Source organism: Xenopus tropicalis, chromosome 5 (genome assembly GCF_000004195.4).
Source record: "Xenopus tropicalis strain Nigerian chromosome 5, UCB_Xtro_10.0, whole genome shotgun sequence".
Taxonomy (NCBI): Eukaryota; Metazoa; Chordata; class Amphibia; order Anura; family Pipidae; genus Xenopus; species Xenopus tropicalis.
Window position 1 is genome coordinate 87,613,681 of NC_030681.2, and position 27,256 is coordinate 87,640,936.

Here is a 27,256-nt window from a genome sequence, read left to right on the forward strand (position 1 = left end):
AGGAAAGGCGCCCTCATCCTCAAAGGAAGGGGATGCCATAGGCATTGCTAGGACTTCTGTGGGAGTTAGGGGAGTCGGAACCGGGATGGCAGAGAAGAGGCGATCGCCTTGTACAATGAGCTTGAAGGCTCACGCTTTCTCGGTGGAGGCACTTATAGGAGCAGAGAAGCAGCAGCAGCAGAAGAAAAAGCGCAAAAGAGCTGAAGACGGCGCTGTGGAGAGGGTTGCACACTCGGATGGGGCAGATGGTGCTTCTTCTCTGCACCTCCCGCAGCCTGGACCCCCAGAGCTGGAGCACTCAGTGTGCAGCATCCTGGCTTCATGTGAGTTTTCCTTTTCTAGATCACCACCAGACCCTTGCAACGTGTTACCCCTCTTTCTATGGAACCTTCCTCTTCCCTACGGTATTCCCATCCCCACAGTATATTCTTTCCCTATACAAGCCTATCGTAGTCATTGTTTCCTTCTCTATGAGAATAACCTCTACATGGCCCTGTCTGTGGTGTTCTCTTCCCTGCTTCTTTCTGCATGTAACTTGCCCCTTTCTTTGGCATCCCGCAACTGAAAAAAATGTTTTGATTTTGTCGCTGCTTTTGTACCACTTTTTATTTAGCGATTGTTTATATTGTTTGGAAGGATCCAGCGGCACAGCTATCAGGCACAAAGGTCCCAGGGACCTAAAGTTCTGGTAAAGCCTATTGTGTCCAGCAATGTTTCATATGGTCATTTAAGGCTCTGTGAATGCATTATACATGTATGTGTGTGAGTGTGACTGTGTGTGTACAAGTGTTTATGTTAAGAGGTAGAGAGAATAAGAGAGGCACTGAACTTTTTATATGAATCCTGTAGCCAACTTTAATATTTTGGCTGCCAGTCACTTATGTATTTATTTAAACCCTACATTTCTTTCAGCCTTCGCATTTTCCTTCTAACACCAACCTCATTTCACTTCTATAACACCAAACAGCAGCTGAAGATATCACTGTTACAAAGCTGATAACTGATGGCTGCATTAAAGTTGCATCAATCGCACCAGTATTATGTATGTGGGAATTCCTGACACTACTATTTGTATTATTCCCATCATTTGCTTTCCGAAGTAGATCGGTGGGTAGAAAATAGGCATATTCTGTAAGAAACAGAACCAGATATACTCCTTAACATAATACCATTTGTCTTCTATAGACTGGATTCATTTATTTTTTACTTTCTTAACACATTGTTAACTTATTAAATTAAAATATAGCAAATAGTCCGTACCAGCTCCAGTAAAAGTCAAAGTGATATAGATGAAGGCCTTTTGTACTGGGCCATATTTATTTAATTTATTAGGCATATCTGCTGGCTGGCACGTACACTGGTAGTGGCAACATTACTCGCCGTGTTGTTTACTAAAGTGTATACTAAAATGAAACCAAAAGATTACATAGCGACATGGATAAAGGATTTGCAATAATACATTTAGTTCTCAGACTTCCAGACGTTTTTTGGAATAATATATTCGCAATCTTCTATGTGTTTGCTCCATGTAGGCGCCGACAATTTCCCCATATAGTATACAGATGAATCATATAGTACATTATTGCTTTGATGGCCACACTTTAGTAAAGAATGCTCTTTACAGGTTGTTTTATTTTTGTATGTACTTTTATGTGCTTTATAAAGCAACTGTTATTTAGACTACTTAAGTACAATAAACATTAAGCGTTTCTTAAAATAAAAAAAAGAAAAATACACACATATTTACAATAAAATTGAAAATAATTTTGGCAGAGCTTTATTATATGTTGATTACTTTAATTATATATTAGCGGCATAAAAAAAGTATTGAAGTTTTCTAGAAAGAGAACTCCTCGTGTTTAAGCACTGTTGTCAATATAACAAACCCAAGTGAACGAAAAAAATTGGAAATTAAGGTGAAAATATTACAGCACAATGTGCTACAGTTTGGGTGACTTTATGGGAGTAAAGTTGTTTCATTAGCGCTTGCAGCTATGCGTCTGTTGTCTGTATATCTGCGCTTATGAGTGTATGTGTGAAGAAGTGAAAGTTTAAATGGGCTTCATCCACATATCTGAAACCATACTGTTTGCACAAGGGTTGCCCCATTGTTTTGCTCAGTCGAACAGTGGGCAGTGTAGCAGGTAGTCGGAATGATGCCATTTAGCCCTGACCCTCTGCCTCCCTCTGGGATTACAGCACCGTGCGAAGATACCTATGGAGGAGTGAAGTCTGGAAATGGACCTTGCCGCTCTCCCATCACACCCCCGGCAGTGCCAGCCCAAACAGCTCCAGTCCGTGTGGACCTTCAGGGTGCAGAACTTTGGAAACGTTTCCATGAAATTGGCACAGAAATGATCATCACCAAGGCCGGGAGGTGAGAAATCGCTTCAACTTCCCCTAAACCACAGGCCGAGTGCCATGTGCCAAAGTAGTAGATGGTACCATGCCTGGGGTTAGTGAGTTAAATTGCAGTTTTAGCATTAGGAGCAGTCATGAGCATGGTATTAATGCACTCAGGGTGAGTGCCAGTAGTCTATTAGTGTCTCCTCGGCCAAACCCTCACAACTCACTATTGAAAGAGTTCAGCCATTGTGATGCATGGGTTGGGTTTGGACCAATCCGTCACTGTTTATCATCCTGAACCTATGGCTTTAATTTAACTTCATGCAAAAGCCACTTAGTAGCAGTGAGCATGTAATATGAGGGCAATATTAGCAAAAAGTATGGCTTTAGCGACATTGTAACAGTTATTGAACTATAATTCCAGTACTGTGGGATACTGGAAACTGGATGAGTTCAGCCACAGGTGTAGAGGGACATGTTTCAGAGAGGTCTAGTAGGGTTACATTGTGGGACCCAAAGCTGCCCATGGGGCTCTCAGACCCGGACATGTGCCAGGAAATTCTAGCCTGCGATTAAAATAGATCTGTAGCTTCCTCACGACTCTAGTCCTGCCAGAGTTGAGTGGTAACGATGACAGGGGTTTCCATAAATCAGCCTATACTGCCTCCAAATGCTGCATACTCGCAATTCCCACCAATACCCAGTTTTACTTTGGGGCCTTTGAATCTGAGAAGATGGTACATATTTACTAGGGGCTGCGTTTAAAGAACAGCAAATTGACATAAGATTGATTTTAAAATCATTTAATTATGTATCTATCTGCTAATCAGTCTACTGTCTATCTATCATCTATCATCTATCTATCATCTATCTATCATCTATCTATCTATCTATCTATCTATCTATCTATCTATCTATCTATCTATCATCTATCATCTATCTATCTATCATCATCGATCATCATCATCTATCATTTATCTTTTGTATTCATATGACAGTCTGGCAATTTTCCATCACCTTATACTAGAGAACTGACTACAAGTTAAATAAAAGAATATAGTTTCCATAAAATAGATTGCAATAGCTTTAGCTATAGTTTTTTTTTTTGCAAAAGCATTTATTTACCCCACTAGAGAAGGTTCAGGTCTGTGTGAGCAATGTTTCTGAGCCAGCAGAACCGGGTCACTGACACCTAAATTGAATTGTACAGTATGATGAAGTGAGTACAGATGGGCAGTTCATTCCAGGAGCTAGAAACAGCTCGCCCGATCATTGCAGTCACATCCAGGAATTCCTCCCTCTCCTGTACTGACATGGTTCAAAGCCAGATGTACAAGCAAACCTGGATATCATACAAGGAACCCAGCTTATTAAATATTGCAAAAACAGGTTTTATTAAGTCCATATGTTACGGGCTCAGTTTCCAAATGTCTCTAGCAATGATCTAAATTCTGTTCGAGAGAGAATACAATGCTGTGCTTGTCCGGCAGGTCCCAGCCAAAGGCTCCCTTTGAGGTACAGGTGCACAGCAACACATCACAACACTTTTCTGGCTGTCACTGCTCTGCAGTCGCTGGGGACCTGCTCTCACTAGTCGTAAATCAGCACAGTCGCTGCTATCACAGGCGCTACATGGAACTGGATGGCATCCACGGTGTAACTCCTTGGGTGACTGCCTAAAAATGGTTGTGTAGAATTTGCAAAGATTAGTACATGTACACGGTCTCTCACTCATTTCGATGATTTTATTAGTAAATATTAATATCGAAGTGCAAAGAGCACAAACATATCCATATCAGTCTCTTTGGAAGTCATCTAGCCAATAATGAAATCATCAGCTTGTTGTTTGCCTAATGTAAAGGTAACCCAATGCTTATATTGCAGGAGGATGTTCCCAGCGATGAGAGTGAAAATCACCGGGCTAGACCCCCACCAGCAGTACTACATTGCCATGGATATAGTGCCTGTGGACAATAAAAGATACCGGTAAACATAAAAAACAAAACTTTTACAATACGTTTCGTTTTAAAATGTGCCTCGAAAAGCATTTAAGCAGAAATCAGCCAGAGGCGTTGAACCAAAAAGTGCCTTTTTATTTTTTTTTTTTAGTGTGTTCATTACAAAGTAAGTGGAGTTCTAACCTAATATATACAGTCGCAATGATGAACGCGTTCGAATCAAAGATACAAACAAATATAAATCATATAGATAAACTTAAAATAATATTCTGAAAGTGTGCGCTGTCAACCGACGCGGATAGCGCCAATAGGCAGCCTGATCTTGCGCTTGTTAACAAAGCACAGATAATCTGATTGGCTGCCTGTTTCTCAGGGATTATTGCACAGATAGATAAATCGATCGCTAGGATATTTAACAACCCTCTTATCAATTGTGCTTTGTTTCTCGAGACAAAACAGTTGGAATCTTTACACATGTGCATGCGGCAGGGTTTTAGTTATTTTACCAGCTGCCCCCGGGGTTCTGGAAAAAGGAGCTATTTAATGCGATTAACCCAACCCGTTTGTTTGCTATGGTGTTTATAATATTAAACCATTGTAGCGATAGGCTTTATGAAAACCAGGGTCCATCCAGGGAAAGCGATTCCTCAACTTCGTGCACTACTGTAACAGGATGTGGCTGAAAGTTAAAACCATTATTTTTGAAATGATTTTTGAATAAGTAACATTTCTAAATGGGAGCTAAGCCATCCAGCACATAGTTAAAGTGCAGGGTTCATAAAGATTTCTGAAATATATATAGCATGGTTCCAAAGGGACTATCTGACAAGATTTTTTTAACATAATTGTTTTTCCATATTCAGTACACATACATTTATTAACTGTATTCCACAGAACTAACTACTTTTTTGTTGTCTTTTAGGCACAGCCATTTTGACACAATTTTGTGTTTGTTAATTTAGAGTTCTGTTTCTAGCAGCTACAAAAATACAGCATATAATATTATCTATAACACTCAGCCCTATGTTTTTTGTTCTCTAATAAAAAAATGTTTTTTTTTGGGGGCAAAAATTTAGCCCTTTTTGCTTACTGTAAGTTTTAATGCCAGTATGCTTCATGTATTTAGATGGTGAGAAGCTAAGGTCGTCATTATATGTGGTAATAGTCTTCATTTTATAGACATTAAATAACTTATATTCTCTGCAAAAATACATTAATCATTTTGTTAAACGGTATGCTCCCATATTAATAGTAAAATATTCTGTGTAAGAACCCTTTGTAACATATTTGTAGGCCAAGACATTGTATATTGAATTATGGAAGTTACAGTAGTAGTGATATTACTAGGGCATTAGAGTTGTTATTAGTAAACTAAATAGAATGATCATGTACATAGTGTATGTAGTAAGTTCCCAAGCAACAGTGGTCTTGATTCACTAAAGATCAATATTTCCTAATTTTTAAACTGTAATTTTATTGTATCTTAAAAAACAAATACATATATTTTACAGTTCAGTAGGGAATCATCAGTACTGCCAGTGGATTCTGGCACACCATTATTTAAAATTACATGACCTGCAATGTATTGCAAGTAAAAAAACTATAAACCACAGGTAACTTAAGGTAGAACACAAAATTGAAATTTATTTAAAAAATAAAGGGTTTAAAACTAGCTTTACAAAGTGATAATGAAGTAAGAGTGCACCTTTGTAGCTTTGATTCCCTTTAATAAACCTAATTTTTCCTGCATAAGGTCATGTCTTATATGGTGTTAAGTTTAGTGAATAGAATGCTGATATCACTTTGGGCTAATTACCTCACCAAGCTATATTTATATTAAAAAGATTTAGTGAATTGTTGTTACTTTAATAGACAAGTCTATGCCATAGAGTACTATAATTGTGTATATAAGGTATGCTAATAAAACAGCCATCCTCAGGTATACTTCTGTTTCCATTTTGTGTCTTCCAGCTATGTGTATCACAGTTCGAAATGGATGGTGGCCGGTAACGCGGACTCTCCTGTGCCCCCTCGTGTTTATATACACCCTGACTCCCCAGCCTCAGGGGAAACATGGATGAGACAGGTCATAAGCTTCGACAAACTGAAACTTACCAATAATGAACTTGATGATCAAGGCCATGTAAGTATTGTAACTGGGCAATATCTATAATAGTCCACTCACAGAGCTGACTGTCCATGAGGCACACATATATATAGGTTGCATTTTCTTAACAGCTTAAATATTTACACCATGCGTTTATGGTGCAGATTAATTAAAAATTGTGTACAATTGCTCCACGTCTGGTAGGTAGAATTTTCCTTATTACCTCTAAAACCACTGACAATTTTAATGATTTTATAGCTTGTGGTTAGTTACCTCTAAACATTATATTTTGACCATATTTATTAAGTCTGTTTTTTAATTAATATTAAAAGAGCGTTATGCAGTGTAAGGGGTTAAATGAACAGGGAGGCACATAATTACTGCACAAATTAACACATATAACTTCATTTATTACTAAATAGGTCTGTGCAGTGACAAGTTACTGTTAATTGCCCCTTTTTTTGTTAATCCACAATGCATTGCACGTGCCTCTCATTTTAAATCCCAGTGCTGATAATGCTTATAATAGATTTTATTATCCCTGGTTTTAAAAGGAAAACATGGGCCAGTACAATTTATGAAAGATCTATTTAAAACAGTCTCACACTAATAATGCCAAATCAAAGTCGTTAAAGTTCATGTTTCATTAAAGAGGGTGTCCCCCCTTTTTCTACAGTGGAAGAAACATAATTTTCAGCAACTTTGCAATATACAAACATTAAACATTTTCAGTGGTTTTAAAGCTATTTGAAAATGTACTTGCTATTAAAAGCAAAATGTATGTCTGCCTGTTTACATGTTTTTTGCACTCCTGGCTCAAACAGCGTTGTAAGTCAGCTGATGCGAATGGACCCCTGTTACACTGTTAAAAACAGTTAGACCCAGAGAATGGAAAGAGATAAACAAATAGTGCATTTTGTGTCTGAAAACCATAAATAACTTTAAGCATGATTCTAGGGAAACAATTTAATACATTATGTAATTATAGTCACTTTTATCCTTGCACAGGGAGGGAAATGGAATTATATTATTTAGTTCCTTTCTCTTACAGCAAAGCAGTCCTGTTTCCCATTATGCCTGAGATTCTAACTATCTTTATAAGAAAGCATTTTGTCTCAGTGATCATAGATCCTAGGTTGGTGCATGGTGCAAAATGCAAAAATGTGCACAAAGTACAGTTTAGTCTTTTTCTGTTTCTAAACAGTAGCAGCAATGGAAAGATTTCAATTGTTCAATTGTTAATTGATATAATTTTAAAATGTATAGTGAAATGTGTGTCTTTCATAAATATTACATCTTGGACTTGAACATATGTAAAAATATAAAAGCAGTGCCGTTCATAGAATGTGTACGTGTGTCTGTGTGTGTAGGTGTGTGTCTGAGTATGTGAATGGATTTGTGGCTGCACAAAACAGTTTTTTGGAAAACATTCTGTATAGATTAACAGTATATCCAAGTGATAAACATTGGGAATCACTTTACCTGAAATTCACCTAGATTATGTACTAATGAGCATAGCTGAGTCTGTGGGGACTGTTTATCAAAGGAGCACAGAAAAAAAGCCTCACATCATTATCCTTCAACTGCTTTTAAAACATATGACTAAATGGGATATTGGAATAGTTAGAGATTGTTCTCTTCTTTATTAAATAAGTCCCATTTGTTTGACAAAACTCTGTAAAAAGTCCAGTTTTAGCAATGCAAACAGGACCAATTTTACCAACTGCCTCTATGGAGACAGGAAGGATCATCCCTGTTTCTGAAGCATATTGGAGCAACTTCAGTTTGTTTGTTAACCCTATAAAGTGTTTTTTTTAACCCTATGCATTAGATATAAATACTCAGTAAAATAAGAATTGTATGCAAATTTTGTGGCGTGGGACTTTTCATCCTCATGCTGTGATAATATCAGTTTCGACCTTTGTTTTGTTTTAGTAACACAAATTGTTTCAATTTTAAACCTTTTTTTAGCTTTTTGTCTCTGTCAGTTTTCACTTGTACCTAGAGTTCACACTGCTTATCACAATATTTGTGCCACACGCAAAATAAAGAAGGAAAAGGCAACATTATGTTCTGTACAGAATGTATTGCAATTTTATAGTCAAATCAAAATGACTGAGGGAATTAAACTAATTGTTGCTATCCTCCCAGGACCCAATTTTCCACATATTCCAATGAATTTATGATGTGTTTTCAAAAAGTCCCAACAATGAAACAATTGTGCATCTGCAAACAATAGTCAGCAGAGTCAGCATAATTATGAGGGCTCTTGCAATTACAGTGTGATTACTAGCTACCTTTAGCTAATTGCTTCGTAAAGGGCTTAAATATAGTTTTTTTCCCTAGTAAACATATTATAATATCATGCAGACTGTCTGTGCCGATGCTAGCCTTTGTTCATACCAAAATAAACAGCCCAGAAGTCGTTTTAGCAAAGTGGCCATTTGCTATTTATTGCAGCAGTATGGCTGTATAATCACCCAGTTGGGGTGTTAAAGGGACACTAGCTGGCAAACACTGTGTTTATTTGTGGCTGTAAACTTTGTGTAGCATTGCACATAAAATAGAACAGTGTTGTAAAATGTGTTAGCAGTGCCCCCTCCCATTTTTTTTTTATAAGTTATTGTATCTTTCTGTATGTGTGGAGAAATTTATTTTGGGTGATCACGTCATTCGTTTCTACTTTCACCCGGTACAAGAATGTTCCTTATTAGCAGCATTGCATCTAGCTGCCATTAAATTTCCTGGGGGCAGCAGGGGGAAGAATAGCTACTGGTCTCAACACTGCAGTGAGAATAGTTAGTTTGATGCTTATTTAGCATGACTGAACCAGCAAGTTCATCAGAAAACTTTATAATCACAGTAGAGGAAAGTATTGATGAATTGAACAATCACAATTGTATTATGCTGAGAAGGCAGGACATTAAAATAACCATATTTATTTTACCATATTGTAACATAATGTTACATTCTGCTGACATTCATCTCATCAGGTCAATTGTCATCAGTATTTTGCACTAATTTTATTTACATTTATTAATACAAATGCATTCTGTAAATAAACACCAGTTTGCATAGCTTTAAGAGATGTGACACCGACAAAACTGAGCTTCTTTAGGATTTAGCTTTTTTAGGTCCTGAATGTTTTAAGACAGTATGCGTTGACATGGACAAACTGCTACAGTAGATTTTTACCTCAAACATCACACTAACTGACCTTCAGGCATTTTCCAGACTTTTTCTTTTCTCTCTCGTACCCTCTCTTCCAATAGGCAGTTAGATACATTTGCACCTGGGCAGTAACCCATGGCAACCAATCATAAAGGGACTGTTCTACTTGCAGCTGCTTGAAAAAGGTTGCTATGTGTTTTCCCCCATGTACAGAATTGCTCAATGATGCCCCTTGCTGACCACATTTTATATTTTGATCCATCCAGGTGGTCTAATGGTTATAACTGCAATAATATAATATATACAAAAATGCACATTTAGAAACTATTTTCAGTGCTGCACAATGTTTCACTGCAGTTTCTGTTCAGAGATAGCTCATATTTTAATATATTTTATTATAGCTTAATTAATTGTCAACTGCCATACACAGATTATTATTTTGGACTATATAATACCTATATTGTTATAAAGCGCCAACTTTCCTATGGAATATTATGTAATCATCTATGAATGCTCTGTTTGTTGTAGCGAAGCAATTTCCAGCCTTGTTGATTGTCCATACCCCTGCTTCATCATTAAACATTTTCGTGGACCACCCTACTAGTCGCTGCTTGCTCTCACACAGTGGGAGCAGAGAGAGAAATAAAAATAAAAACAGATCTAAATAAACATATATGCAAAATAAAAAACAGTAGTAGGATTCAGATCTCAGTGAAACAAATTTTGTACAAATATGTATAAATTGTATAAAATTATACATATTCATGGAGAAACTTTCCTTAGTTCTTATGAACAGGAGCTGCTTTAAATGGCACTGAAATTATATTATGGTTATATTTTGGATTATCAAGCAAATGCCTCACAGATGGTGTCTCTGTGACAATCTGTATCTAAAAATCTTCCTAGACATAATTAATTGCCCCTTATATAGATCAAGGCTTGAGCAAGTGTGATCAGCACTTTGCTGGTGTACTCCACCTGCTTTTTTTTTTTTTTTTTTTTGCTTTAGGGCTACACTTCACAAGTGCATTTTGCAGATGGCATTGGATTAAAAAAAAATGCATGCAACAAATCGCATGCATCAAAATATAATGAGACTGATACAAAAAAAAACAGATACGTAAACGACATGTAATTTTTTCCATCTGATGTGTCATATGCGAGAGTGGCATGCTGAGTCCATATCCAATGTGATATTGCTGCTTATTGTTGGAGCACCTTTTTTTCTGCATTGAAATACACAGACTGTCGTATGTAGATGCAGGACAAAACACTCCATATGACTATACATAACAGTCTATGGAGATCATATTATATAGGGTTCTACAAAATCTTGTGGCGTTGCATGGTGTTGCGTGCTGTTTCATGGAGGATCAGATTAAATCTATCTCACAAAATCTGATGAAAAATGCTTGAGTACCTTATAACCCTGCAGACACTGGCATAGCAGCTCTGACAAAGACTTGCTAAATTAAAGTCCAATTTAGCAGTATAACTGTTAATAATATTTTTTAAATAGCTAAGAACTCAGTTTCTGGATTTGGACAAATTAAAGGACTTTTTTTTTTGCAGAATTTAGATCTTGGAGAATGCTCAAAACCATTCTGAACTATTTAAAGGGGACTTGACGACCTAATGCCCATGCACCTGATGCTTATTCCTTAAACAATTATAGATCTTGAGGGGGGAAGGGTAATGTCATGAGTGTAGTGACATCTAAGAAGTGCTAAATGGAAAGTGAAAGTAACTGCTTGCCAGTTATATATATGCCAAGCAGGCAATATATAAGTGACAGCTGAGATTTTTAGATACCTTCATGACAAGTATGAAAATACTTGTAACTTTCCTTTATGTAACATGGGGATTGCTACATGTAATACAACTAACATGCAGCTATGTGGTGATGACAAAGCATGTGGTCAGTCATCCTTAAATAGGACTAGGCTTACTTGAACTTAGGGAAAGCAGAAGTAATTATACATTCACTTCTTAATATTTCCATTAGACAAAAACTAATAATATTGTGTTAAGATTTCTGTTGATCATTTTCATCTTCTACTAAAATCATTTCAAAGTATTATTCAGTAGCTTGTATCCTGTAGCGGAATAAGCTCAACTGGGTTATGTAAATAGCAGTCTAAAAATAGCTACTTGTCTAGTAATCCATAGCAATTTATCATCTGGTAGCATTTACCTGTTTGACAACATATATCTGATTTACGCAACCATTTTCAAGTAATACCATAAATGCTAGTGCTACTCTAATTTCAAGCAATTCTGGTTATATAATATATGCTCTTACAAAGGTACTGAGAGTTCTACTGGAAATATGCAAATTGTAAGTGTTTACATTTGCTACCTGCGCATAATAGTTTGTTGGGTACCTCTCAGTGATCTAAAATACATCTATGATCTGCAACGCATCAAATTATTATAAGTCTTGAAACAGAGCTATTCCTTAGACTCCTTAGACTTTTTTAGACTCCTTACATTGGAAAAGCGCCACAATTTACACCAGGCCTGGAAACCCATAGTAACTAAGCAGCAGGTAGCTTTTACTGTGAAAACCTGACTGGTGGCACATGATTACTTGACCTGGTGAAAACTTGGTGACTTTTATTACATTTCCCCCCTAAGTAATTTAACAGATTTACAGCACTGACATAGCTAAGTAGAGCCTTTAAAGAGCTATTATACATTTTACTACTAGGTAGTGCTTAGTTCAGGGGAATAACTTAGGGTTTTTGTCACTGCAAGACAGCTATAACGTATTAGAACAGATAGTCAGGTGGTACTTTTGGCTTTTGTAAAGCTGTAACTACAAGCTCAGGCAAAAACAGCTTCATAGATGGCAGGTAAATCATAGCAAAAAGAAATAATATACCTTCACCTTTTAATATTTTCACTATCCACCGAATCCACCAAATATGCACCAGATCCAGGGATTGGTCGAATCTGTGCCTTTTCTAGCAAGATTCAAAGTCCAAGTTCCTATAGAACACACAATGTTTTTTTTTCACATTTTTTTCTAATCTGCATAGACATATTGACATTTACTTCAGAATTTGCCTGAATTCTTTTTGAAAGATTTGGTATTTGGCTAAATTCAAAACAAGTGGATTTTGTACCCATTCCTTAAAAATAACTTTGTAGTGGCCTCTAAGAGGTATCAATACAAAAGGAGAAGAGTAGATTAACTTCAAAAGGCAGCAGTTAACATGATTTTTACAGGTTATACATTATTGTTTAATTATGCATTATTGTTTTAACATGATTTTCAGTCCATAAAAAGAGTTAAAAATACTGAGAATAAAAAAATAAGACTTTGTATTAGGAACCTAATTTTTTTTTAATATAAAAATTCTCTGAATCCCTCCCTATGCTAGGGCTACTGTTTTCAATGGCAGATGTTATTTTTTGTTGATATGAAAGAGTAAAAACAGAAGATTTCTCACCTTACACTTGTAAGAAATAAATTCCCTTGTACCCATTGCACAGCACCATCAGTGATCCTGTGCTCCAGGCAGATTCCTGGTCTTATACCATTACTCCTGTTTTGAGCCCTCAACTGTGGTCCTTGTGTCCCTCTCATTTGTACATGATGTAGCTGGGTGCAGGGTGTTCCAGTATTGCTATTCTTTTATTGGATAGATTTAAGGCTAAATGATCAAAATAGAACTCCACAAACCTGTTTGTTCCCTTCAGTGATTGGATGTGAGATCTCTTTTTATAGTGTTGCGTGCAGTTATTTATCACATTTTTTGTCCACTCAAATAAACAACAAGTCAAAGGGCAATAAATGCAGATTTTTTTTTCCAAATCCCCATCTGTAATAGCTCATTGCTCCTCTAGTGGCAGTGGATTATTCTATAACAAAGGACCGTAGGGCACAGGTGCTCCCTTAATAAGAATGCAAATTATGTAGACCACATTCATACCCTCTTACCATGTGTAAACCCAGTTGAATTTATGAGGTTTCTGGGGGCAAGTTTTGAACTATCATAATTCTCATTTTTTCTATCTCATATTTTACAATTCTTCTGATTATAGGGAACAATAGTAGAGTTAATAAATCTGGTCATTTTCAGTGAGTATTTAAAAAGACAATTCTATTATTGCGCGTTTATATAAAATGCTGCACAGAGATGATACATCATTCACATCAGTTCCTGCCCCAGTGGAGCTTACAATTTAAAGTCCCTATTAAAGTCACACACACAGCAGAGTTAAGTTTATCAGCCAATCAACCTGCCTTTATGTTTTTGGAGTACCCGGAGGAAACCTATGCATACACAATAGACCAATCATGCCACCGCCCCACCCAATGATATCCAACCAGAACAAAACCATATCTGGCCATCATATGGCCTCTTTAGACTCTCTGTTGTGGTTTAGATTGTTCCTTTATTTGTTTAAAATTCAATAAAAAAAAGTCTTTAGAACAGATTCAGATGTTGAGATCTATTCAATTGTTGGATCTCAGCCTATATGATGAAAAGTGTTACCTGATCTATTAGACATGACAGATGAACCAGTAAAGATAATAATAATACTTGAAAAGTCATGTGAGGTAGTGTTGGACTAAAATAAATGTAATCACAAGAATTTGCTTAATACACAGTTTTTTGTCTCTCTTACTTAGAAGCAAGTGGCTTTCTTCCTTGGAACTAAAAGCAATTGTGCCTGTTGTTTTCATGGAACACTTGATTAATTAGAAAGCTGCACCAGCAGGATCTCAGATGAGGAAATGACTGGTTCCATCACACTTTGTTCATCTCAACCAAGATTTTTAAAGTCACAGATTTATAAAGAACTTCTTTGTTAGCTTTTGAAGTTTCAATATGAAAACAAAACCACAGTTTCAAAGACAATCACGATTGGTATCCAATTGTCAATAATTAAGATCAGAGAAAAAAAAGTAAAAATGCAGCTTTATGTAACTGAAGGCTAAATATGAAGTTAATTTATTCCTAATGCATTACAGCTGAGCACCTTATAAAGATAAACTCTTTTTATTTTTAAATTCCTTATTGAATGACAGACTTGAAATTTTGTTATAGATTATCCTTCATTCAATGCATAAATACCAGCCTCGTGTCCATGTCATCCGCAAAGACTGTGGAGAAGAGCTGTCACCAGTGAAACCCATTCCTGTCGGGGAAGGGGAGAAGGCCTTCTCATTTCCAGAAACCATATTCACCACTGTGACTGCATATCAGAATCAGCAGGTATTTCACATGATTGTCCATATTTTTGTTCCAGAAGTATTCCTTGAATTTGAATATGAACACATAGATTTAATTAGTTCTAACAATATACAAAATATAGTGCACTGGAGACACAAAACTAGAAAAGGACATCCTGCCCCCACAAACATATATATATATTTATATATACATCCATGGCAATAGAAATGAATTTTGGTGTGAATTTAGCAATTAGTGTCAATTTGGTAGAAGGGTTTTCAGTTTGCTTCATGCTGAATACTAATTATTCATTATTGTAATAAGGAGTAACAGTATGGTGCTTTGAAAGAAGAAAACTACAACTATTAAAATTCAGGTAGTGAACAGCGGGGGTGAATATACATGCCTGTGGGCTGCAGTAACAGGATTTGACTAAAAGCAATAGCATGATTCAGTTCAGTTGAGTAGGAATAATAAAATTAACGATTGAAATTTGTACCATGTTATTACATAAGTAGAGCTACAAGAATTCTAAAAAAGAAGACTCTATGGAGAGAAGCAAATATAACCAATCCCAATTTTAAAAGACCACTCCCAAATTTTATAACATTAAAACAAAAAAGTCAAATGAGTAATTTTAAGATTCTGATATGTTACTAGATACTATTATTCACAGGCAGTCTACTGTGGGAGGTTTAGAGCATTAAGTATAACAGTAATCTGATAATGTTAATTGGATTTCACACTGCAAAAACTTATAGGAAGGTCAACTGGCTCCTGATTTGCCATACACGTGTATGTGATACTGACCTTTGAGTGTAAGCTCCAGTGGGACGGTGACTGATGTAAATGATGTATAAAATCTGTTAAGTGCTGTGGAATTAGTCTGCACAGTATAAATAAAGCACAATGCTAATAATATAGTAATTTATTTGCAGATAGGGTTGAGCAATGGACCTGTCTGGCCAGAAATTGCAGATATCAATGCATGATCTGATTGTTGGTCCCAGCTTATTCATTTTTTTTTTGTCAGTGTTGTTAGTTTTTCTCTTTAATCTGTTTTAGTAATGTACATTACTTGTGCTTAGTTTAAGAGGTGCCTAAATACTTTGCAGTAAGCTAAAATTTGACATGTGTGTTTCATGTTTGATAAAGCACCTTATATTAAAGTAAACTTTAGTAAATCTCATTATAAAACCTTATATTTTCTTAGATAACGCGACTAAAAATTGACAGAAATCCCTTTGCTAAAGGATTTCGAGACTCAGGACGCAACAGGTTAGTGTCATGGTTTTTAACACAATATATTTTTGTATACAGTGTACTAATAGGGGAAGAAAAGTGGTACTGACAGTGCAGCTGGATCCCGACACACGAGGGATTTCTCAACTATGGTGCACCACTCTTTTCTCATTCCTTAGCAATTTCAACTCTGTATTGCTCGTGTGCATTACAAAAACTGTCAAGCAGCATGTGCTGGGGTCACTTGAATTCAGTACAGCTATTTTTTTCATTTGTGGGTAGTATCTCCAAAATGTTGAGGGATGGCGGGAAATCTTCTGAATAAAACTTCCAGGTACTTGGAATTCACTGTACCATATCAGTTGCTGTGTTCAAAACTTAAGAGCACCAGACATTCAGCCTGAAAACCTGAAATAAAAATAGGTGTTTGGCATGTTGCATATGGCACTTGATTTAAAAAATAAAAAAATAAAAAATGCAGTATTGGTCATTTATCCTGTTTTAGACTACAGTTCATGTGGGTGTCATACATTCCCACCTTTAACACATTCTAAATAACAGGAGAATTAACCAATAATAGTGAAATACAGCAAGTTTCATATCTAAAAAGATGAAAGGAAACACTACAATGAATAAAATTGTATGTATATTTATATGTGTATATATTTTTTAATCGTTGGCACTAGTCATTTTTATATGTATGATTTAAAAATATATACACATATAAATATACCTACAATTTTAATTTCTGTATTGGCAAAAAATTAGTATCATCCATGTGCCAGGAGTAATAAAAAAAAAATACTCGCCTATTTTAAGAAACTGCAATTTTCACTCCTTCGTTACTCAAGGGGGAAAAAAAACTATTTATTCATTTACAAAAAGGAATGTTTATTCCCTCAAGCCTCTCCTGTTTGTTTGATCTGCAAGAGGGGTGACAGGGTAAAATCTGTTTTAGTTTAGTACGTGATTTAATCATGGCTCAGAATTAGTCTAGTTACATCTACGACCTCAGGACCCAGGTTTCACAGATTTTTTACAGTCGGTAGACTACAAAGAATTTAAGTTGAAAAGAAATTCAGGTTGTTTTATACTCACTGCTCTGAAGCAAGTTACCAAAAAAAAAATAATAGTAAATGAATGAAAAGGAAAACGACCACATTTTCTCAAAGCATAATTAATAAACTTGCAAACACTTCTATAACTTAACATTATTAAAACAGTTGCTTTTTTTTTAATATATATATATATATATATATATATATATAAATAGGTATGAAATGCTCCATAGAGGAAATTAAACTGGGCGTGGAAAGGGGAAAACAAATGACACCTTTATTAGCAGAGTCAGCTACATTAAAATAGGCTTTTAAGACCATTTAAACATTTTCTGGCTTGGAACAGGAAAACTGCAGGCTTTAGGAATGTTTAGTTTATAATAAAATTCAGCTTATTGAAGTGAAGCCTTGCATTCTGAAATCTGCAAATAAAAAAAAGTTTAAAAAGATCCGTTCAAAACATAGTGAATGAATTATGTGTATGCATCAGCTAAGAATCTAAAAACATTTGTCGAGTAGGTTTCCTTATTATATGTGGCATCATTTTTACAACCTATGCTAAAAATCAACAGTTAAAACGATGTGAATTAAAAAATATAATGTGGAACGCAAACAGACAAACAAACAGAACAACAGTGTTTAAGAAAAAAAAACCTTTTTTTTCATAACTTACTTTAATTTTTAGGTGCAAACTAATATATTAGTCTGTTATAAATAATCAACATTGGCTTAATTTTTTTCTGCCAATTGGCTGATATTATATTACAATACAATTAATAGATTAACATATTTTTTGCAACCGTCAACATCATAAATGGGTAAATGGGCACTAGAAGAATCCACATGGCCACCGATGTAAAAATATATATATATACGTTCAACAATTCACTTGGCTTTTAGGCTTCTAGAATCTTGTTGATATAAATAAAGATGTTTATGTTTACTGTTTTATATCAGTGGCTTCTTCTATTACCCATTTATCAATTTTTGTTTTCCGCTTTTCTGTGCTAAGGGTCTGGGGCAGGTACACCTACACCACGTGTAATTTTGACAGTTTCTATTTATATCCTAGTGCTCTATGCTCTTCGTATTGTGCCTGATATTTTTTGCAACTCCGGCTATTATGATACTATGTTTTATTTTACCTTTCTTGCATGAAAAAATGGTCCCATGTTGATTAGTCAGTTTCCTAAATGAAGCATACTTGTCTCTGTAATAACTGAAGTAAAATGCTGAATCTTTGGGGTAACTAAAAAAACCTCCTTACTAATTGTGTTATTAGCTATTATTCAGTGAAATCTCTCAACTCTGAACTGCACTGAATTGTACAGTTCAAGGCAATGGTCAAAACCTACCAATATTATATGAAAATGCGTGTAATATAAAATGCGTGTAAAAGCACAAAATATCAAATCACTAAATTATTTTGTATAATATATGAATTTTAAAAGTTAAATTGATTTCAAATAATATTAGTTTTCCTGTAAATCAATATAACAAACCTAGTTGTCTTTTCAAGCTAAAGTATTTGTCACTGCATTTCTCAATAAAAACAATTTCATGTTTTATGTGAATTAGAGCTAAACGTAAACCAATGCTAGAGGTTAAAATAATGATTTTATTGCTTTTTATTTTTGGATTCTTTTAATTGTCAGCTAAGTAAAATACTTGAGTTAAAATGTAATTAGCTCTTTTATACAGAATTACATTGCCTTAAAATCCATTTAAGGTTGTGAGGTTTACTTAGTCACAATCAGCAGCTAAAACCGTTAATAGATATCCTGCAGAATATTAGCAAAGTGAAAGCAAATTTATGTGCTGAGAATAAAGTTCCATTCTTTAGTTAATCTTAGAGTTTGACCCTATAAAACGTTAAACCAGGAAGGCAAAATAATGTCTCCCCTTTAAATAATTGTAACTATTTCACTAAATAAATTTGCCCATTTGATTGCATAAATTAAATTGGTGATAAAATGTGGAAATTGTTCGAAGGCATCTTGTATAAATTATCGCTCTGGCTATACTTCTCCAGGAGGTAGCTTTTATCTCCTATTTAACCAGAAGTGAAAAGTCTGGGTTACTGCTGAAATGAAGGTATTTTTTTGTTCAGCTTCAGCTAATAAATGCTTTATGGGGGTTGCCTGTACAATATCATGAATCTCTGAGAAAGCTTGATATAAAACTATTTGGTTGTTATACTATAACTCTAAAACTTGCATTAAATAAAAACAAATTGCCTGCAATAAAATTGTTTTAGAACTTCATAATTACTCCAAATATTTTTCCATGGTAAAACCACGTTATCAAAATCTTATTTATACATTTTTATAATGGTAACATTTTTGTAGACACATAAATAAGTCACTTTGAGATCTGGAGATTGTTTTAATAGACCTTTGTATAGTTATATATAGTTGAATAGACAATGATTTTAGAAAGATCATTTAATTTTAAATAAGATTCTATATATTGTTGTTTTCTAACTGTAGTGAAGCATGTATATTTAGATTAATCTATTATGATTCTGCTCTGGAATTTAGAATGGGTTTAGAAGCACTTGTTGAATCATATGCATTTTGGAGACCATCTCTCAGGACACTGACATTTGAAGATATACCTGGAATTCCAAAACAAGGTAAACATAAAATGATTTCATTTTTGTACTAAAAAGTGTTGAAAATTTCAGATAATGTTTGTTTCTCTTTTGCCTGAGACATAAGTGGCACTGAGGTGTAGGGAGGGCTTTCCTTTCTCTAAGATATTGGTTGCATTAAGGATGTAATATTGATTAATTTGGCTGATAATGGATTATTTGCTGATCATTGTGGGGTTTTTTTGCCCCTTGATGGCCAGTTTGATGGTCAGTCTGTTGTGCAATATTATTGCTGCCATAGAAGTTCATGTAAAATAAAACAAATAGAACCCAATCTAGTGAAGTATGTTAAATACCAACAGCACCAAACGTGCAAAGTGACAAGATATTTTATCGTATCAGATGTATGTAGGATAAAGCCCATAGAAACCCAGATCAAATATTGATTGCAGTCATTGCCCGATTCTCAATGGGTTAAATAGAAGAGAAGAGAACATGGATAGTGTAATACTGTTTATTAAGACAAAAAACCCTGCACAATGCAGGCTACTCACACTGTTCAGGAGTAATGGAGGCAGTAACAATAGCTTTGAGCTATTGTTTTCTTTTTTATTATTGCTGCCATAGATGGCCTAATATTTGGCTGCCACTAGAGATGTGGTAGGTTAATGTCCGGTGTAAAAGGTCAAACTATGGCTTGTTCTAATTGATATCTGCCCATGGATCAGCTAGATATGAATTAGGCAGGTTTAAAAATCCCACTGAACAAGGATCGATTTGGGCTATTGATGAAGTTTCACCTGATGGCTCTTCCTAGGTCCCTACTATGTCCTGCCCTAATCAGGCAAAGATTTGCTCATTATTGACTGCACCAAACAGCCTGACAGAAAATCTGGTCTACTAATGCCTCTCATTAGTCTATGCAAAAGTTCTATGGCCTATCAGGAAATCCATCTCAAATGCCTGCTGAAGAAACCATAAAATGATAACCATAATTTGACCATACAAGGTTGGGGCCATTGCATTTCATATTCAATCTATGAATCACAAAGAGTGCCAGCCCATGACAACTTTAAAGGATTGGATTATTACTACTATAGAGATGTTGAACCTTTAGGCTGGTTCAATAAGTTCGTTATATAAAATATGTCATGTCTAGCTATATTCCTTTTTAGGGTTTAGTTCTCCTTTAATGTTTTTTTCTGGTTTTGGTGACTACATTTATGTAATATCTGAACATCATATTTATCTACTCAGTAGTTTAGTAATAAGAAGAAAAGACATCATGCAAAAATACAGCAGTGCTATAAAAACAGATTTTATTTGAATAATTCTTACTGATATTTTATGAGCATAGGGAAGTGACTTTTTTGCAACTTATTTTGCTGTGCCCACTATATTTTACAAATTATTTATAAATTACATTATGTCCGAGATTTAGAATGTGAGCCAGATTCAGAAACATAATGGGACCTTTATCTCAGTGTGTCTAAGTTGGCTAACATTTTACCAAAGGTAACATAAAGTACATTACTATGGAATCCACAATAGTTTTAGACTGGTATTTTAAGCTTTTCCTACAATGATATTGTCAATTTTACTATAAAAATGGGAAAACAATTATGATGAAAGGACCAGTAACACTAGTAACACCAAAACCAATATACACTTTACCCATAAAAATATTTTCACTTTCACCATTTCAAACTATGGCTTTGCAACAGATTTTAAATCTGTTGAAACCAGAATGGGTATGCAAACACACTACAATAAAACAGGACAAAACTAAAATACAATAGTAATTTCTGTTGCATTTCTGATGCAACAGAAAGCTGCATGGCATTATGTAGGCAGTTACTAAACAATGGTATTAGAGGCAAAATGCAAATGTGGTTATAGTATGCCTTTAAAAAAGATCTATCATTAATACAATGGGTAATTTTTTGCCGAAGTATACATTCATAATTGCATGTTCCTTTATATACATTTAATTATAAATGTATTCATTTGTTTTAGGTAGTGCAGGTGCTTCCTCTCTACTTTCAGGATCTGGAGCTGCAAATAGCCACGCTCACTTGTTGCCAGGTTCACCCTGCTCCTCACCTGCATTCCATATTGGTGCAAACACCAGCCAGCTTTGTGGCCTTACTCCAGGAGATTACTCAGCATGTGGTCGATCAAGTCTTGCACTTAACAGATACAGTACAACACTAGCAGAAACATACAACAGACTTACAAACTCAACAAGTGAAAGTTTTGCAACACCAAGGACCCCTTCCTATGTTGGGATGACAAGCAGCACTGCAATGAACATGTCCATGGCTGGAAATGACAATGAAACTTTTGGATGTCCCCAAACAAGTTTATCAATGCAGATTTCTGGAATGTCTCCACAGCTCCAATACATCATGCCTTCTCCAACAAGTAATGCGTTTAGTAGCAGCCAACCACACCAAAGCTCTTATAATGCATTTAGATTACACAGCCCATGTGCTTTGTATGGGTACAACTTTTCTACATCACCAAAACTGGCCTCTAGCCCTGAAAAGATTCTCTCTTCACAAGGAAGTTTTTTAGGTTCTTCTCCAAGTGGTACAATGACTGATCGGCAGATTCTCCCACCTGTGGAAGGCGTGCACCTTCTAAGCAGTGCTGGACAACAGAATTTTTTTGACTCCAGAAGTCTTGGAGGTTTACCTATTTCCTCTTCTCAAATATCTGCGCATATGGTTTAATGGAATGCACAGTGGGAACGTCTTTCCTTCCTTACAAGAACTTGTCTGTATATCAATTAGTATGTATATATTTTATAACAAAATGCACTAAAGCTCTCTTTATTAACTATGCTACAATCAATTTCCTCATGTAACTTACTCATGAACAAAATGGTTTTTAACAAGAATAATCATTCACCAGAGACCAAAAGACATTATCACAAACCAGTTTTTAGAGAACTCTTTTATATAGTAGTTTTTATCCATTCACATCTGAATAATTAATAATATTTTTGTTTTACAAAAAAAAGAATGGCAAGTGTATGCCAGTCATGAAAGAAAAGCTCCACACAATGTTAACCATGAATAAAAAGCATCTCTTTTAGGAAATGTTATTAGTCAGAACCCAGCATAACTAATAAAGAACACTTATCATTAGATATAATCATATAAAATGCCTAGTCTTGCAGTTAAAGAACACTATGCCCTTAGAAAAACTGAAGTTGAAAAGATCGTAAATCATTATTTATTTAATATATACACTTCACCTCCTCACCCCTTTTTAATAATAGTTGCTGAGTTGGGAGTATCATTCTTTGTAAATCAAACTTTTTTGCACTACAGTGTTAAAGAGACGCTATTGAAAGTTACGGTAATTCAATTTATTTGAGTTTTAAAAGGTTATAGCCACTTTTTTGCTTACATATTTTGTTTTCATGATTCTAGCTCAGTCTCACTAGAAAGAGTTTGTTTCAAATTTCTCCGATGTAAGAGCAGATAAGAAACAAATAAAAACATATGATTATGGTAAGCTTAACTATTTCCTGTCTTTTTAGGCTTTAGGCTTATGTTAAAAGCAGAGGTTTTCTCCTCATATGCATTATCCCCACTGGACAAATGACCAACACCAAGTATGTCTCTTCCCAGAAAACATAACAGAAGCCACCTCCCACTCATTTTTTATCCAAACATTTGCATTTAAAGGCATAGTTCATCTATAGTCTAAAGTTAACTTTTACATGTTATAGAATAGCCAATTCTAAGCAATATTTCAGTTGGTCTTTATTTTTTATAGTTTTTGAATTATTTGCCTTTGTCTTGTGAGCTTCTTTCCAGCTTTCCATTTGGGGTCACTGACCCCAGGAGCCACGACACTTGTACTTCATGAGGCGATATCTGTATATCAGTCTCTAATTAAAACCACTTCCTAGTTGCTAAAGTAATTTGGCCCCTAGCAACAAAATAACTGCTGAAATTCCAACCTGGAGAGCTGCTGAACAGGGGTCAGGGGTTCCCAACCTTTTATATCTGTGAGCAACATTGAAATGGAAAAAGTATGGGGGGGCAACACAAGCATGACAAAAGTTCCAAAGGTGCCAAATAAGAGTTATGATTGGCTATTTTGTAGCCCTTATGTGGGCTGGTAGCATACAGGAGGTTCTTTTTGGCAGAACACCTGATCTTTATGCAACCAAAACTTGCCTCCAAGTCAGGAATTAAAAATAAGCACCTCCTTTGAGGCCACTGGGAGCAACATCCAAGGGGTTGGGGAGCAACATGTTGCTCGCGAGGCACTGGTTGGGGATCACTGGTCTACATCATACAAAAAGTTAACTCAAAGGTGAACAATCTCTTTAAATGGAACATATAAGGTAGTTTATGCTATGCCCCCAGCCTTGTAAAATATTGCCCCTCAGTCAACAATACCCTGGCAACTTGATTACTTTTTCAAAAACAGCTTTCACTGGAGTTCCATCAGATCCTCTGCCCTCTGTATCTGAGCTGAATTGAGCAGTAGGTGCAGTATGTCACTGCTTCTGACTGACAGGCAGCATGCATATCCATGACCTGGTGTCCCCCACCCCAAACGTGTGGCCCCTCCCTCCATCCATCTCCTCCCCCACATGTTCCCCCCACCAGTGCCCCCTTCTCAAAAATCCCAAATGTGCACTTAAAAAAACAACTTGATAGCAGTGAAATCCCATTCTACTATTCTGGTTTAACATGTTTTCCAAATTTTGAAATAATCTCAAAAACTTGCATAAAAAATAGCTTGAAAGTTAGAAATACAGCCCACTAACTTCTACATGAACCAGCGTTTAGATTGCAAATTTTTAATTTGAGTTTTCAAGTTTTGTTTGCACTTAATAACTTGAGCTTAAGAAACTCAAATTTAAGATTTGTGCTGCAAGACTCATATTGTTGTAAAAGACTCAATTTCAAGTTTTCACTTATCTGCCCCTGTATGTCCCCTTTTAAGTGGTTGGCCACCCCAAGAAACTGATATAAGCCTAAAACAAAAACAACCTAATGCCTACTGTACCTAATTTTCTGCTATACATACAGATGTAATACTGTGACTGGAAGAAGGTAGAATGAAAAATTCTCAATTTTGCTACTAGAAAAAAACAGCTATATATATTTGATTTTTTTAAAAACGAATCCAGTTAACCAAGTATTGCTCAATCACACTGATTTCAACTGTAAATAAACAAAATTGTTTAGAATGATAGTGTCCCTGTAATCTGTATAATATTTAATTATTTTGAGTATAAGGCAGAGTTGTCTAAAAAGGCAGCCTTTGAGATGTGTCACATCACCCCTGATAAAGGGCTGGAGTGAAGCCCGAAACGTTGCCTTTGGCACTTAGTAAAGATTCACATTTTTCAAAACAACCGGAGTGCTGCTGTTTTCTTCATTCTTGAATCACCCCTGATTATAGCACTTCTGCAGTATTATACCTTTGCAACCAGGTTGACTAAGTAATAGGGCAGTTTATCTTATAATTATTGTTGAGCTTTTAGCATAAAGTACGATAAGTTTAATTTTTATTTGATGTTTTTCCCCCCTTTTTTAGCTTGGTTTGTGCTAAAGGTGATGTAAACCCAAAAATAAAATGTGCATATTAAAGAAAATAAGCAGGTTTCCATTGCACAGAAAATAAACATGTTAATTGTAACTGTAATTGCAGTTGAAAACAGTTTTTTGGTTTACATTCCCTTTAATATGTCTTACACTTTAGAAGGCAGGTACTGCAGCTTATTCAGCAGTGATCCATTCAGTAGCAAGTTTCTGGCTTGCACAGCATGCTGACACAGCTCACCCTAAATGATTTCTCCAAGGAATGTTGTCTTGCTGTTGGGTATCTCATACTGGTACTGCTTATGCAGATTCAATAATTGCTAAGGTATGGAATAACCCTAGCAACCAGGCAGGCTGTTGTAAAGAATAAAGTATAACTTTAAGTGAAAAAGAACAAACTAATACACTCATCCAGTTACATCTATACTTGATTGTCATTTTCTGCTACAGGTATAGGATCCATTATCCAGAAAGCCATCTCCCATAGGCTCCATTTTAATCAAATAATTCTAATTTTTAAAAATTATTTCCTTTTTCTTTGTTATATTAAAACAGTACCTTACTTGATCCGAACTAAGATATAATGAATCCTTATTACAGGCAAAACAAGCCTATTGGTTTTATTTAATGTTTAATGTATGGAGATCCAAATTACAGAAAGACCCCTTATCCAGAAAGCCCCAGGCCCAAGCATTCTGAATAATAGGTTTCATACCTGTAATATAAATATTTTAATAATATAACATAATTAAAGACTATAATGTACATGCAGTATGGAGATGCATTTGAAACAAATTCTAATGCTAGTGTGCAAGCTATGTTTGTATGAAGTCTATTCAAATCACAAAACATATATAGTAATTTATGCACATTTAAATGTGTAAATGTGCACATTGAGTCCTTGTCCTTGAATGCCGCCATTAGGTTGCAAAGTGCAGAAAACATGGAGGTTTGTGTCTATTCATACACCCTTTTAAGCAACTGAATAGTAAATGCTACCTGATTATTAATTGCTATGTGTTTAGCAACTATAAACATGACAGTGGAAGTTGGTTCTCAGCAAATGTTGTTCAGACTTTTGCCTGAACACTTATCAGAGCATATACCCCACACCATTTGTTTCTTTACATCAGAACATGGAATTACAAATCCTTAGTATTACCATGTAGGGATGGGCAAAGTTGCATGGCTTGGAAAAAGTTGCCATGAAAAAATGGCCATTGACGTTTGACAAATTTTTGCTATTTTGTGAACTTTTCGGCGAATCGAAACAGCACAGATTCGCCCATCCCCATGTGTACAGTGTTGTGAATTGGGTGCTTGAGTTGTAAATAAATTGGAATATCACTTGCCATATATTATACATTGGATTCAACCCTGGAATCGTAGTCTTTCATATAATATTAAATTGCACTTTTGCATTAATGTTCTCTGAATGGGGCAACATCAAACTTTTTGTGCTAATTAGTGAAACATATCCTCACAAAAACATAAAGCCATTTGTGTAATGCAAGAAAAGGTGCTGGTTGGCTGTTTGAAACCCAGCATCTGCTTACATAATATTGGTCCCTAGACCTGGGCAAAATTTACACCTTTTATTCCATTACCCTGACTGAACTGAACTGCACTGACTAGGACAAAATCCTTATTGTGCAAATCCAAGTATTCATTTTTTTTAAAGTTGTGTAATAAATACAGTTCATCAACAGATCCAAGGAAATTATAAATTATTATTTATCCCTTGTCTTAGCTTTCAGAAAAAAAAGCCCTGGAGCTATAAGTTTAGGGGCTGCATGACAAGGGATCCAAATGACCAGCAGCCAGGTTATACTGGTTTATGTTTACAGATTAGCAGAATCAGATGTAGCTGTGATTGGGTGAGAAGCATTGAGTCAAGGCGGGGGAAAGCTGGGCTTGGGGGTGGGGAAAGAGAGGGACGTGATGTCATGGGAAGAAGCAGTTCACCTCCTTATCTAATGAGCAGAAGCAGACCATTTGTTCTCTGTAGATTTTCAAATG

The 27,256-nt window shown here is 35.5% G+C and overlaps 1 protein-coding gene across 1 annotated transcript in view; it reads left to right on the plus strand.

Annotated features, from left to right (window-relative positions):
* Window positions 1–23,183, plus strand: part of tbx18 (T-box 18) — a 23,481-nt gene extending 298 nt beyond the window's left edge. The window contains exons 1-8 of the mRNA XM_002933925.5: window positions 1–323; window positions 2,200–2,377; window positions 4,231–4,332; window positions 6,276–6,447; window positions 14,643–14,810; window positions 15,982–16,046; window positions 19,609–19,703; window positions 21,678–23,183. The exon at window positions 1–323 is cut by the window's left edge and continues 298 nt beyond it. Of these exons, the coding sequence (XP_002933971.1) occupies window positions 86–323; window positions 2,200–2,377; window positions 4,231–4,332; window positions 6,276–6,447; window positions 14,643–14,810; window positions 15,982–16,046; window positions 19,609–19,703; window positions 21,678–22,396 (1,737 nt within the window). The 5' untranslated portion in view covers window positions 1–85 and the 3' untranslated portion in view covers window positions 22,397–23,183. The remainder of the gene's footprint in view (window positions 324–2,199; window positions 2,378–4,230; window positions 4,333–6,275; window positions 6,448–14,642; window positions 14,811–15,981; window positions 16,047–19,608; window positions 19,704–21,677) is intronic.
* Window positions 23,184–27,256: the final 4,073 nt, after the last annotated feature.